General features: G+C 43.0%; 1 protein-coding gene across 1 annotated transcript in view; it reads right to left on the reverse strand.

Moving 5' to 3' along the window:
- The window catches only part of LOC137429523 (nectin 1b), a 187,546-nt gene that overhangs the window by 39,766 nt on the left and 134,840 nt on the right, over positions 1 to 12,940 (reverse strand). The window contains exons 11-12 of the mRNA XM_078779520.1: positions 5,194 to 5,242; positions 4,938 to 5,036 (exon numbers count right to left, since the gene is read on the reverse strand). Coding sequence (XP_078635646.1) covers positions 4,938 to 5,036; positions 5,194 to 5,242 — 148 coding nt within the window. The remainder of the gene's footprint in view (positions 1 to 4,937; positions 5,037 to 5,193; positions 5,243 to 12,940) is intronic.

Consider the following 12,940-nt stretch of genomic DNA (forward strand, 5'->3'; position numbering starts at 1 on the left):
AATGGAAGGAATGAAACAGCTACAAGTCCAGAGGGAAATGGAAGGAATGAAACAGCTACAAGTCCAGAGGGAAATGGAAGGAATGAAACAGTTACAATTCCAGAGGGAAATGGAAGGAATGAAACAGTTACAAGTCCAGAGGAAAATGGAAGGAATGAAACAGCTACAAGTCCAGAGGGAAATGGAAGGAATGAAACAGCTACAAGTCCAGAGGGAAATGGAAGGAATGAAACAGCTACAAGTCCAGAGGGAAATGGAAGGAATGAAACAGCTACAAGTCCAGAGGGAAATGGAAGGAATGAAACAGTTACAAGTCCAGAGGGAAATGGAAGGAATGAAACAGTTATTACAAGTCCAGAGGGAAATGGAAGGAATGAAACAGCTACAAGTCCAGAGGGAAATGGAAGGAATGAAACAGTTACAAGTCCAGAGGGAAATGGAAGGAATGAAACAGTTATTACAAGTCCAGAGGGAAATGGAAGGAATGAAACAGCTACAAGTCCAGAGGGAAATGGAAGGAATGAAACAGCTACAAGTCCAGAGGAAAATGGAAGGAATGAAACGGTTACAAGTCCAGAGGAAAATGGAAGGAATGAAACAGCTACAAGTCCAGAGGGAAATGGAAGGAATGAAACAGTTACAATTCCAGAGGGAAATGGAAGGAATGAAACAGTTACAATTCCAGAGGTAAATGGAAGGAATGAAACAGTTACAATTCCAGAGGGAAATGGAAGGAATGAAACAGCTACAAGTCCAGAGGGAAATGGAAGGAATGAAACAGTTACAAGTCCAGAGGAAAATGACAGGAATGAAACAGCTACAAGTCCAGAGGGAAATGGAAGGAATGAAACAGCTACAAGTCCAGAGGGAAATGGAAGGAATGAAATGGTTACAAGTCCAGAGGGAAATGGAAGGAATGAAACAGTTACAAGTCCAGAGGGAAATGGAAGGAATGAAACAGTTACAAGTCCAGAGGGAAATGGAAGGAATGAAACAGTTACAAGTCCAGAGGGAAATGGAAGGAATGAAACAGTTACAAGTCCAGAGGGAAATGGAAGGAATGAAACAGTTACAAGTCCAGAGGGAAATGGAAGGAATGAAATGGTTACAAGTCCAGAGGGAAATGGAAGGAATGAAACAGCTACAAGTCCAGAGGGAAATGGAAGGAATGAAAGAGTTACAAGTCCAGAGGGAAATGGAAGGAATGAAACAGCTACAAGTCCAGAGGGAAATGGAAGGAATGAAATGGTTACAAGTCCAGAGGAAAATGGAAGGAATGAAACAGCTACAAGTCCAGAGGGAAATGGAAGGAATGAAACAGTTACAAGTCCAGAGGGAAATGGAAGGAATGAAACGGTTACAAGTCCAGAGGGAAATGGAAGGAATGAAACAGCTCCAAGTCCAGAGGGAAATGGAAGGAATGAAACAGCTACAAGTCCAGAGGGAAATGGAAGGAATGAAACAGTTACAATTCCAGAGGGAAATGGAAGGAATGAAACAGTTACAAGTCCAGAGGAAAATGGAAGGAATGAAATGGTTACAAGTCCAGAGGGAAATGGAAGGAATGAAAGAGTTACAAGCCCAGAGGGAAATGGAAGGAATGAAACAGCTACAAGTCCAGAGGGAAATGGCAGGAATGAAACAGCTACAAGTCCAGAGGGAAATGGAAGGAATGAAACAGTTACAAGTCCAGAGGCAAATGGAAGGAATGAAACAGCTACAAGTCCAGAGGGAAATGGAAGGAATGAAACAGTTACAAGTCCAGAGGGAAATGGAAGGAATGAAACAGTTACAAGTCCAGAGGCAAATGGAAGGAATGAAACAGTTACAAGTCCAGAGGAAAATGGAAGGAATGAAACAGCTACAAGTCCAGAGGGAAATGGAAGGAATGAAACAGTTACAAGTCCAGAGGGAAATGGAAGGAATGAAACAGTTACAAGTCCAGAGGCAAATGGAAGGAATGAAACAGCTACAAGTCCAGAGGAAAATGGAAGGAATGAAACAGCTACAAGTCCAGAGGGAAATGGAAGGAATGAAACAGTTACAAGTCCAGAGGCAAATGGAAGGAATGAAACAGTTACAAGTCCAGAGGCAAATGGAAGGAATGAAACAGCTACAAGTCCAGAGGGAAATGGAAGGAATGAAACAGTTACAAGTCCAGAGGGAAATGGAAGGAATGAAACAGTTACAAGTCCAGAGGCAAATGGAAGGAATGAAACAGTTACAAGTCCAGAGGCAAATGGAAGGAATGAAACAGTTACAAGTCCAGAGGCAAATGGAAGGAATGAAACGGTTGTAAGTCCAAGTCCAGCATGGAGCATGAGGGTTAGAAGACCACACCTGATTGGCTGAAATATTTTGAGAGATACTCGGATTAGTGTGAGAACACCTAAATAAACGTTAAACGATCACGCACGACTAAAGGTGAAACCTACAATTTCCTTCCTTACATTTAATATTATTACGAGTGATTGGAGGAAATGTTTTCCAACATATTGACAAATGAAACATTGATTAGAGTTCATGTGTGTGAAGGTACCACGTCATGAGATAATTACTATGTTGTTCATTCTGTGCTACTCATTCTTTTCTTTGCCATTTCAAAGTTCAATTCTGCAGGAGCTGAATGTTTTCAAGAAAAAGAAACATGTTCTGTCCTGTTCATATATTTGGGATGGAAATGGTAATTCCACTTTGGCCGCATGAGGGCGTTTCACAATGCGACACGGTTCAGGTGAAGAGGAAAGACATGGTGGAGATTGATTAAACCTGCTCGTTTGTACACCTGTGGTCCACACCTGATTCTTCTCAAACCCAACATTGATAGTCCGGATCTGGATAAGGACCTGAACCAAAATTGAATTGGCTTGTTCTTGTCACCTCACTAACTCATCCATGTCGTTTTGTCACAATTCTTCCACAACTTTTTGAAATATCATGCGATATATCGTTTTTGGACCCCATCCAAAATGGTGCTCACATTAAAAATAAATAAAAAACATTCGGATCCGGATGTTCACCGAAATCGAATCAACTTTGCCTTCACACACACCCAATCTGTCCACAAAATGTCCGAAGCCGTCCCATACCTTTTTGAGATATCTTGCTATGTATCATTTTTGGCCATATAGGTGAAGTGTAGGTGAATATAGGTGAATTCTTCACCATTTGGCCAATGGTGAAGAATCACTTTAAAAATTCTCCAAGCTGGATCCGGATCCGGATCTTCCCCAAAATGGAATCGATTCTTCCTTGTTACACACACACAACCTGTCCAACAAGTTTCGTCCAAATCCGTTCATAACTTTTGATATTTTGTTCACAAACAAACGGACAGACAGACAAACAGACAGGGGCGAAAACAATCTCCATCCACCTTTGGTGTCGGAGGTAATAATTGTTTCAAACAAATTTGGCGAACACAAGAGAATTGTTGATAATCACGATGATCTGATGGTCTTCACGCTGATGAAACGTTGTGAAGAAATATCTGAGATGATAACACAATAACGTTACCCTTGATACATGTACAAAAGAAAATTTGTCGATCTTCGAAAAGTTCACAGTCTCCATTGTTGTGGATGTGTGGTGAAAATGTCGGAACTGAATTGTAAGCGAATTTCAAAATGAGGTAATAATCCATCAAGGTGACCATCCTGCAACCAACGCAATAGTAAAAGTGGACAACGCATTTTATCAAATAACAAGTACAAAAAGTTTTAATTAAAACAAAAGCCGCGTCGATGTTACACAATGCCTAGATGCAGCTGTGCCTATAACGTCGATGTTATAGGCACAGGACATTCCTATTGATTCGATTACTTGATGTTATTTTTGTGCAAAGTGAAAATATATCTCGGCAATTTCCCGTGTGTGGCGACGAATTTTTAATATATCTCGGCATTTTCCCGTCTGTTATTTCAGGCGGTGTATGACTGACCATGCCGCGATGTAAAAAAATTATATCTCGGCAATTTCCCGTATGTGGCGACACGTGAACGAAGCTATGCTCCTCTCTCGACATTATTGTGACGACGTATAAATTAAATATTTCATCGTGACGATTGTCATCAAATGGACGAATTTTTAATATATCTCGGCATTTTCCCGTCTGTTATTTCGGGCGGTGTATGACTGACCATGCCGTGATTGAAAAAAAATATATCTCGGCAATTTCCCGTATGTAGCGACACGTGAACGAAGCTATGCTCCTCTCTCCACATTATTGTGACGACGTATAAATTAAATATTTCATCGTGACGATTGTCATCAAATGGACGGATTTTTAATATATCTCGGCATTTTCCCGTCTGTTATTTCGGGCGGTGTAAAACTAACCATGCCGTTATTGTAAAAAAATATATCTCAATGGACTTGAAGTTACAGGCCTTTGAGAATTCATTTCGTTCTATAAAGGGCAACTTCCATCGGATTTTCTTCCCGTTTTTTTTCAACCGAGTCTATAACTATGTTAGCGACTGTGAAAAATGAAATGATATATCGAATTTGATTTGAAATAAAACTGTGTGAGAGAGGAAGACACCACGGGCCTACAAAACAGGCCTCAAAGCTATGCGAGTTAATAAAATGGTGGATATTTGTTTATATGAAGCCTCTCCCAGAATGGGCAGAGCTATGGTTCCCAGAATGGGTGGAGCTTTGAGGTTTTGTCTTCTCTGCAAGAACAAGAAGAACAAGAAGAAGAAGAACAAGAACAACAACAGCAGAGGGCACTCTATGAGCAGCGTCTGTGACGCGGCTAAAAAAATCGGTAACAGTATGTTTTTGTCTCTACGGGAAGCGATTTATGCCCGACTCAAAAATTCGACACACCTCGTTTCCCAGGGTAAACGAACTGTTTTGAACACTTGGTTGGTAAATTTTACCAAACATGCAGTTTGAAAGTGCGACATGATAATTTGAGATGGAGCACACACCATGTCATGTCTCTGTGGCTCTCTTTCTCCAGGACTACAAACTGGAGGGATGGCCGCAAGGGAAACGGTGTCTCCTCTACCGGGGCTTGGGTAGACAATCTGAAAATTGAAAAAAAAGAACGTCAAAATCACCAGCAAATCCAGTAACTCCTCTTAAACTTCATGTTCATGCAAACAAACATCGGTGGCATTTATATATTATGGAGACACCAAGTTGTTGTTTTTTAAAGAAGAAGAATGTTTAAAAATCAATTACCATAAATCGATCACCATCAGTGTTATGTGGTTTTAATGAGGGAGGCACCCTGAGGAGGGGAAAGATAAGGAAGGGGTGAAAGACCAGCGATGATGTCGAGAGCAAATTGTGAGATAAATTATGTGCTTTTTGTCTCTCATCGCTCAAATTGCAATAACATCGGCTGCCTCTCACCAGTGCTGTGCCTGAAAGTGTTACCGACAATGAAAATGAGCCACCCAGCCCTCCCCATCCCCAAATTGTTTATTATAACATTCAGACACATACTATTCCTGACATTTTCACCAAACCTGGTAAGAAAAACCCAAACTATAACTCAGATCTAAGGATTTAAACTGACCTATGGTTCCCACACCGATTTTAAAAACAAATTATATGGAGGTCCAGTCTCATGGAAAAGTGAAAAGACAGAAGGCAGCAGGTTCACCGACTGAGGGAGGATCACAGGGGGACAGAGAGAAAGGAAAGTGGCAACAAGCATAGAGTCAACAAGAATTGAACAGAGAAGACATGGGTATGAAGGAAGGTAAGAGTGGCAGACGATGAGCAGCCCTCTAGAAGGACTCGAGGAAGGGGACAAGACAACAGAAACAGGAAGTCAGTTCCACAGGCGAGCATAAAGAGGGATAACCTGATCATTCAGCTTAGTATTTGCAATGGACGTGAGCATTCAACTCATGTCGGGAAGTGAATACAACGACTACACAGCTCTTTTTGTCGTACTGGACTAAATGAAGAAAGAGAGAGAAAAAAAAACATTCAACGATGAAGAATATGATATAATAAAATGGAAATGTCAGAAAGTGTATACTAAAAATAGAAAACCATTTGTGAGAGACAAGATACACCCATTCTCCACAGGAGGGGCAGGAAGGGTCATGTCATTACCTCCTTGTGGAGTATATAGATTACCGTAGATCTTAACTCACTTCCAGAAGTAAAATTTGCCTTAATGACGTCAGAATTTCTCCAAATTTCTTTCAGTTTAATGTTAAACAGCATTTAAACTTTGTGAGGGATGTTGCAGTAGCTCGTGGATAGTGGGAGGTGACGTAACTGCCGGCAAAAACAAGTTTAAGAGGAAGAAGCGGTGGCGGGAGAGGGCGTGCACGAGCTGTCAGACAAGGTACTGCCTGTTGGGAGGTCGGACAAGGTACTGCCCCCGTTGGGAGGTCAGACGAGGTACTGCCTGTTGGGAGGTCGGACAAGGTACTGCCCGTTGGGAGGTCGGACAAGGTACTGTCCGTTGGGAGGTCGGACAAGGTACTGCCTGTTGGGAGTGCGTAGAAAGTGCTGTGCTGAATCAGCAAGCCACTCTCGAGGATGGCCTTTGGAGACGGGACCAGTGTGGACGTGCAAGGAAGCCGGTGGGCATCGACTGCATGGAGTAGGTAGCAGACACGAGTCGCAGGGTAGGCTGCGTTGGGCCAAAAAAGGCTGGCCATTGTTTCCCGCACTTATTGAGCCATCGCTTGGACAGCGTGAAAGTATTGCTTTCAGATATTGACCTCAGGTGGGACTGAATAAACGTGTTGATTCATGAGATTAAATTGATTCCAGGCAGTGAATTGCAAAGGATTTGCCCTTGCTGGAGTTGGTGTAATTGTTCCTACTTTAGGCTTGGATTGTAGGTTTGGCATTTTAAGTAATTAATGTGTTTGACTAATCCTTTAATCCTTTGAAAATTTGAATTTGGCCGTTGCTGGTTTTTGAGTGGAGATCTGGAGACGAGATCCATTTTCAGTCAAGTGATTGCTTTTGTTGTTTTATACTCTGCTTAGTGCAGATGTGATGCTGGTGATGTTATTAGGGCAAAGCAGTCTAGAATAGTGTTTGTCTGTCCGTATGTATGTATGTATGTATGTATGTATGTATGTATGTATGTATGTATGTATGTATGTACACTACCGGTCAAAAGTTTTAGAACACCTCAATTTTTCCAGTTTTTATTGAAATTTCAGCAATTCAAGTCCAGTGAATAACCTGAAATGGTACAAAGGTAAGCAGTAAACTGCTCGAGGTTTAAAAAAAGTTAAGGTTAGCAAAAACGGGAAAATAATGTAAATTGCACAGTTATATTGTAAAAAAAAAAAAAAAAAAAGGCCTTCTTCAGGGAACAAGTAATTGGTTAACAACTTACAGCTGTTCTGCAGCAATGTAAGTAAATTAAGCCTTGAAAGTTGATGCAAACAATTCCTACAGGTGTCCCAACCTCTGCTGATTACTTGATAACAAACCCCCTGTCTGTATAAAAGCAGTATTGGAACAGACTGTTATTACACCCTCTGAAGCATTATTTGGACAATATTGCACTGCAGGATCCCTGGTGTTGGGCTAGCGGCTAGGGTGCCGGCTTAGGATCCTAGGATCCTGGGTTCGAATCCCGGTCGATCGCTGAATTAACGCCAGGGGGGTTGACTCAGCCTGTCATCCTTCCGAGGTCGGCTAATTGAGTACCAGTTCACTGGTAATTCCCCGTTTGTCGTTAAAGGCGGCAAAAAGGGTTGGCGTCAGGAAGGGCATCCGGCCGTAAAACATTGCTTCAAAAAGGGGACCAAAAAACAACAACAACCACGGTCCCCGAAAAAGGCCAACCCCTGCTTGCGGGGAAAAATGGCCTCTAAAGGTGGTTATATTGCACTGCAGGAAGTAGTATATTGGAAACTGGAGGAAACTTTGACAGGAAGAGGTCTGGCAGACCCAAAGTCACAACAGAATCAGAAGACAAGTTTCTGAGAGTCAATGGCTTATGTGATAGGCAGCTCACAGGACAACAGCTTCAAGCACAGCTTAATACTGGTCGAAGTAAACAAGTCTCAGTTTCAACTGTGAAGAGAAGACTTCGAGCTGCAGGTTTGACAGGTCGAGTCGCAGTAAGAAAGCCATTGCTGAGAAGGCAAAATAAGAAAAGGAGGCTTGCCTGGGCCATGAAGCACCGCCAGTGGACTACTGAAGACTGGAAGAAGGTCTTATGGACCGATGAATCAAAATTTGAAATCTTTGGTTCATCACGCAGGATTTTTGTACGCCATCGAGTAGGCGAAATAATGGTTCCTCAGTGTGTGACACCAACTGTCAAACATGGAGGAGGAAGCGTGATGGTCTGGGGCTCTTTTGCTGGATCTAGAGTCGGCGACTTGCACAGAGTGACTGGCACCCTGAACCAAAAGGGCTACCACAGCATTTTGCAGCACCATGCAATACCCTCTGGTATATGCCTAGTTGGTCAGGGGTTCATCCTACAGCAAGATAATGACCCTAAATACACCTCCAGGCTATGTCAAAGCTACCTTTGAGGAAAAGAACAAGACGGTAGGCTTCAAATCATGGAATGGCCAGCACAGTCTCCAGACTTAAACCCCATCGAGCTGGTTTGGGATGAACTGGACAGAAGGGTAAAAGCAAAGCAACCTACAAGTGCAACACATTTGTGGGAACTTTTGCAACAGTGTTGGGAAGAACTTCCCTAACAATATTTGATTTCCATTGTAGAAAGAATGCCACGAGTGTGTTCGGCGGTTATACCTGCAAAAGGTGGCTACTTTGCTGAGTCAAAAATTTAAATTACATTTTGTAAAACAAAATGATTCTATGATTTCTTTTTTTATCTCCAATTGTTTATTTGTTCTATGCTTAATTTCAGAGTACATTGAGACATTAAACAGGGTAAATTTCAATAAAAACTGGAAAAATTTAGGTGTTCTAAAACTTTTGACCGGTAATGTATGTCCCTCAAATGTGTACCAATCAGAGTTGAGGATCTGGTCACATGACAGGGTGATGTGATTATGTCTGAGGTCATTACAGCAGTGCAGCGGCCCACTCTGCACACCGCCATTTTGATTCCAATTTCGTTCAGGCCGAACATATCGTCGAACCTGTCATATATCACAATTGCCATGCTCTACCTTTACGCTTTGCATTCAGTGTGAAACACAAACAAACCGATTGTTAAAATGATCATCAAACATCGAAAGCATCGGCTTTACAGGTATTCCAACGGCACAGTACTTATAGGCCTTAGGCTTCATGCCTTCATGGCTCACCTTCAGGCCGCTTCGGCCAAATTAGCCCTGGTTTCTTAATACAGTAGTATTGTTTTCGTAATAATAATAATAATAATATTAGCGTTAATAATAATAATATGGTAAATATTGTTGCGGTTTTGAGTTTTGTACAGTCAGTATAATAAAGGTTTAAATTTCCCCCTCATAGTTAGTCACAAAAGCAACATGTAGCCTCGCGATAGTGCAGTTATTTCTTAGTATTTGTGAGCTTAGTCCTCTTCCTATGTTAGTTCTGCGTTGAGTAGAGTCAGGAGAACAGGTCCTACTTCTACTGACTCTCCAGCCTCCCTAGCCTCATGCCCCTTTGCACTGACTTTGGTTCATTTTGGGCGAATTAACACGAGGCAGGCCAAGGAGGATCGGGGCATTGCCAAATGAGGGGCGGCAGAGGAGCTGACGGTAAGCATGAGCCGCCAATCGGGGCTCAGAGGTTGTGACGGCAGCACTGCGTCACAGGGCGTGGTTGGAAGGTTCGAGAGGGTTCAAGAAGGTTCGGGGCGTATCTATATAACCCATCGCGCAAAGCCCCCAAAAGGACTAGCTCGAGACTCTCGTTGAACAAAGGACTAGCGCGGGACTCTCGTTGAACAAAGGACTAGCACGAAAGGACAGCGTCAGAGGACTCGCGCGCACTGACCAACCAGGAGGAATCGTTGACGAGCAGGAGTTGAGAGCGTCAAAGAACTTTGAGAGATACGCGGGTGAAGAAAGACGCGCATGAACCGGAATACGCGCTATTATAAAGTGACGCCCAGTTGAGCTGGAGGCCGAGCTGGAGGCCGAGCTGGTACAGTGCATTAAGTCACGCGAGTGATAATGGCTGTGTAATCGCTAGCCGCGCTGAGAGACGCGCACTTTCCCTTATACCTCATCGGCTGCTTTTGTTCGGGAGACACGCTACGAGGTTCCTTCCACTGCCTGCTGCCATCTTCGCGGGACGTGCTGGGATCGTGGAGATCCGGACGGGGCCGTTCCTGGATGACCACGTCGATGCGTCTGGCTGGAACAGTGGAACATCGATCCATCTGCAATTCCCTGTGTGAGTGTGACGGGCCCGAGTCTGGGTGATAAGATAAGACTGTCTAAGTACTGCTCTGTGTCTCTGCGTCCCGATCACTGTATATATGTGTGGGAATAATTAAACCTGTGTTCTTCCTTTTCCATTCGATCGTTCCTGTGGTTTCCCCATTGGCTAAGCGTGGTATGAATAGAACCGCTCGAATCGGGTTCCACTACCTAAACTGCACGGACCACGTGGTACTCAATCCGCTCGGCGTACCCAAACCACACGTGGCTCGTGCGCGGCTTGCTTCCTCGCTTCCGTGGCGGCGAAGGGGTTTCGGTACGAGCGAGACTTGGTCCCGAAACCCTACCTTGCGTTTTTCCCAGAAGAGGCGTTTCAAGTCTCCCGGTTCCGCCAAGCCCAGGAAGAACAAGGGGATTAATCCCCCCTTGGTAAGAGGAAGAAGGGCGGCGGAGAACCGTAACAATATAATAGTAACACTGCAATCCCTTTGCCGTTATTGCAACGTTTCTAGATTGAAGTGGTGTATGGTTGGTTCATTGTTGACTCGAAACATAGAATAAACTAACACCGGGATTAGCCGAATTTGCGATAGCTCACATGGAATGGCAGCGATAAATAATTGAATGAAAATATTTTTAAAAAATTATATCTCTTGAACCGCTTCATTGATCGACGAAAAACTTTATAATAAATTAGAAGTCGTGAAGTGGAACAAGTTTGCAAAATTTCAAGATGATTGTATGTACGATCTGGAAGCTAGAAGTTGTTATTGTATGAAGAAGAAGAAACTCTGCAGGAGCTTCTCATGCCATGTCACGGATTCAGGCAGTGCGATTTTTCAGGATTATTTTCTTTTAAAATCATTTTCTCTACAATGGTTTGACCGATGAGCAGGAAATTTTCACCAAAGGAGCGCCACAGCCTACATAATATTTTAATGGTAACTATGACATCGTAGGTCACATGCTACTGGCGCCTTCCTGAAAAAACCGGAAAAATTTGCACCTTTATAATCTCCAAAAGCGCTGCATAGAAAAGATGGAGACATGTCTCATTGTAAAGAACTATCCATGGAGAATAACCCATGTGAATGATGATGTCATAGGTGCCTCCATTATGACGTCATAATTCGACAAGTACAAAACTTCATCCGACCAGGATGAAATATCTTGAGCATCATCTCGGGATAAATTGATGGAGAAAAAGAAAAAATAATGTAAAAGCAGGATTGTTATAAAGTTAGAAATGTGTGTGTGTGTGTGTGTGTGTGTGTGTGTGTGTGTGTGTGTGTGTGTGTGTATGGGGATGTGTGTGTGTATGGGGATGTGTGTGTGCGTGTGTGTATGGGGATGTGTGTGTGTGTGTGTGTGTGTGTGTGTGTGTGTGTGTGTATGGGGATGTGTGTGTGTGTGTGTGTGTGTGTGTGTGTGTGTGTGTGTGTGTGTGTGTGTGTGTGTATGGGGATGTGTGTGTGTGTGTGTGTGTGTGTGTGTGTGTGTGTGTGTGTGTGTGTTTGTGTGTGTGTGTGTGTGTATGTATGTATGTATGTATGTATGTATGTATGTACAGTCACGTGAAAAAGTAAGTACACCCCATGAAAAGTTTTGACTTTTTCAACATATTTCAACATGCAGCTATTTGATCTTCATTTTAACAATATTGATCGATAAAGAATGAATGAATGAATGATCGTTTTAAGGCCATTTTTCCCCGCTAGAGTGGGGGTTGGCCTTGCAGGCCCCATGATCTCATAGGGCCCTGTTTGAGGCAATGTTTTTTTTTATGGCCGGATGCCCTTCCTGACGCCAACCCTTAGTCGCCTCTTACGATACGGTGTACCTATTCTAAATCGGGGTACACACCGTGATCATTCATCCCAGCAAGCTGGTACTCAATTTGCCGACCTCAGAAGGATGACAGGCTGCGTCAACCACCCTGGTGTTAATTCAGCGATTCGAACTCAGGATCCTAGGATCCCAAGCTAGTGCCCTAACCGCTAAGCCAACACCAGGCAGGATTGATAGATAAAGGTGATATAATATAACAAATATCATGAAACATTTACATTTTGTGGTCCATTGTATAATTTAAATAAACATAAATGCAAATTTTGCATGTGGAAAAAGTAAGTATACCCCTACATTTATCACTACTTCAAATACCTAGGATTAGAATCAGGTGCATCAGCTCAGGTGCAAATGATTAGAACATCATTAGAGCGGATCTTGGAGGAATCTGTTTTATTAAAACTTCAGACATTTAGTTTGGTTTGCTCTTTGTTGTTGAAGTGTGCGGCGTCACCATGCCTAGATCAAAAGAGCTCTCTGAGGCCTTCAGAAAGAAGGTTATAGATGCCTACGAGTCTGGGAAGGGATTTAAAAAGATCTCCAAACAATTTGAAATCAATCACTCGACTGTCCAGAAGATCATCTAAAAGTGGAGAAGATTCCAAACAACTGCCAACTTGTTCAGGCCAGGCCACCCCAGCAAGTTGAGCCTGAGAGCAGACCGCAAGATGCTGAAAGAAGTCTCTAACAACCCCAGAATGTCGTCATGGGACCTACAGGTAGCTCTTGCCACTGTTGATGTCAAAGTGCACGAGTCTACCATTAGAAAGAGGCTGCACAAATTTGATCTACATGGGAGGTGTGCC

Source organism: Myxine glutinosa, chromosome 6 (genome assembly GCF_964187855.1).
Source record: "Myxine glutinosa chromosome 6, kmMyxGlut1.1, whole genome shotgun sequence".
Classification (NCBI taxonomy): Eukaryota; Metazoa; Chordata; class Myxini; order Myxiniformes; family Myxinidae; genus Myxine; species Myxine glutinosa.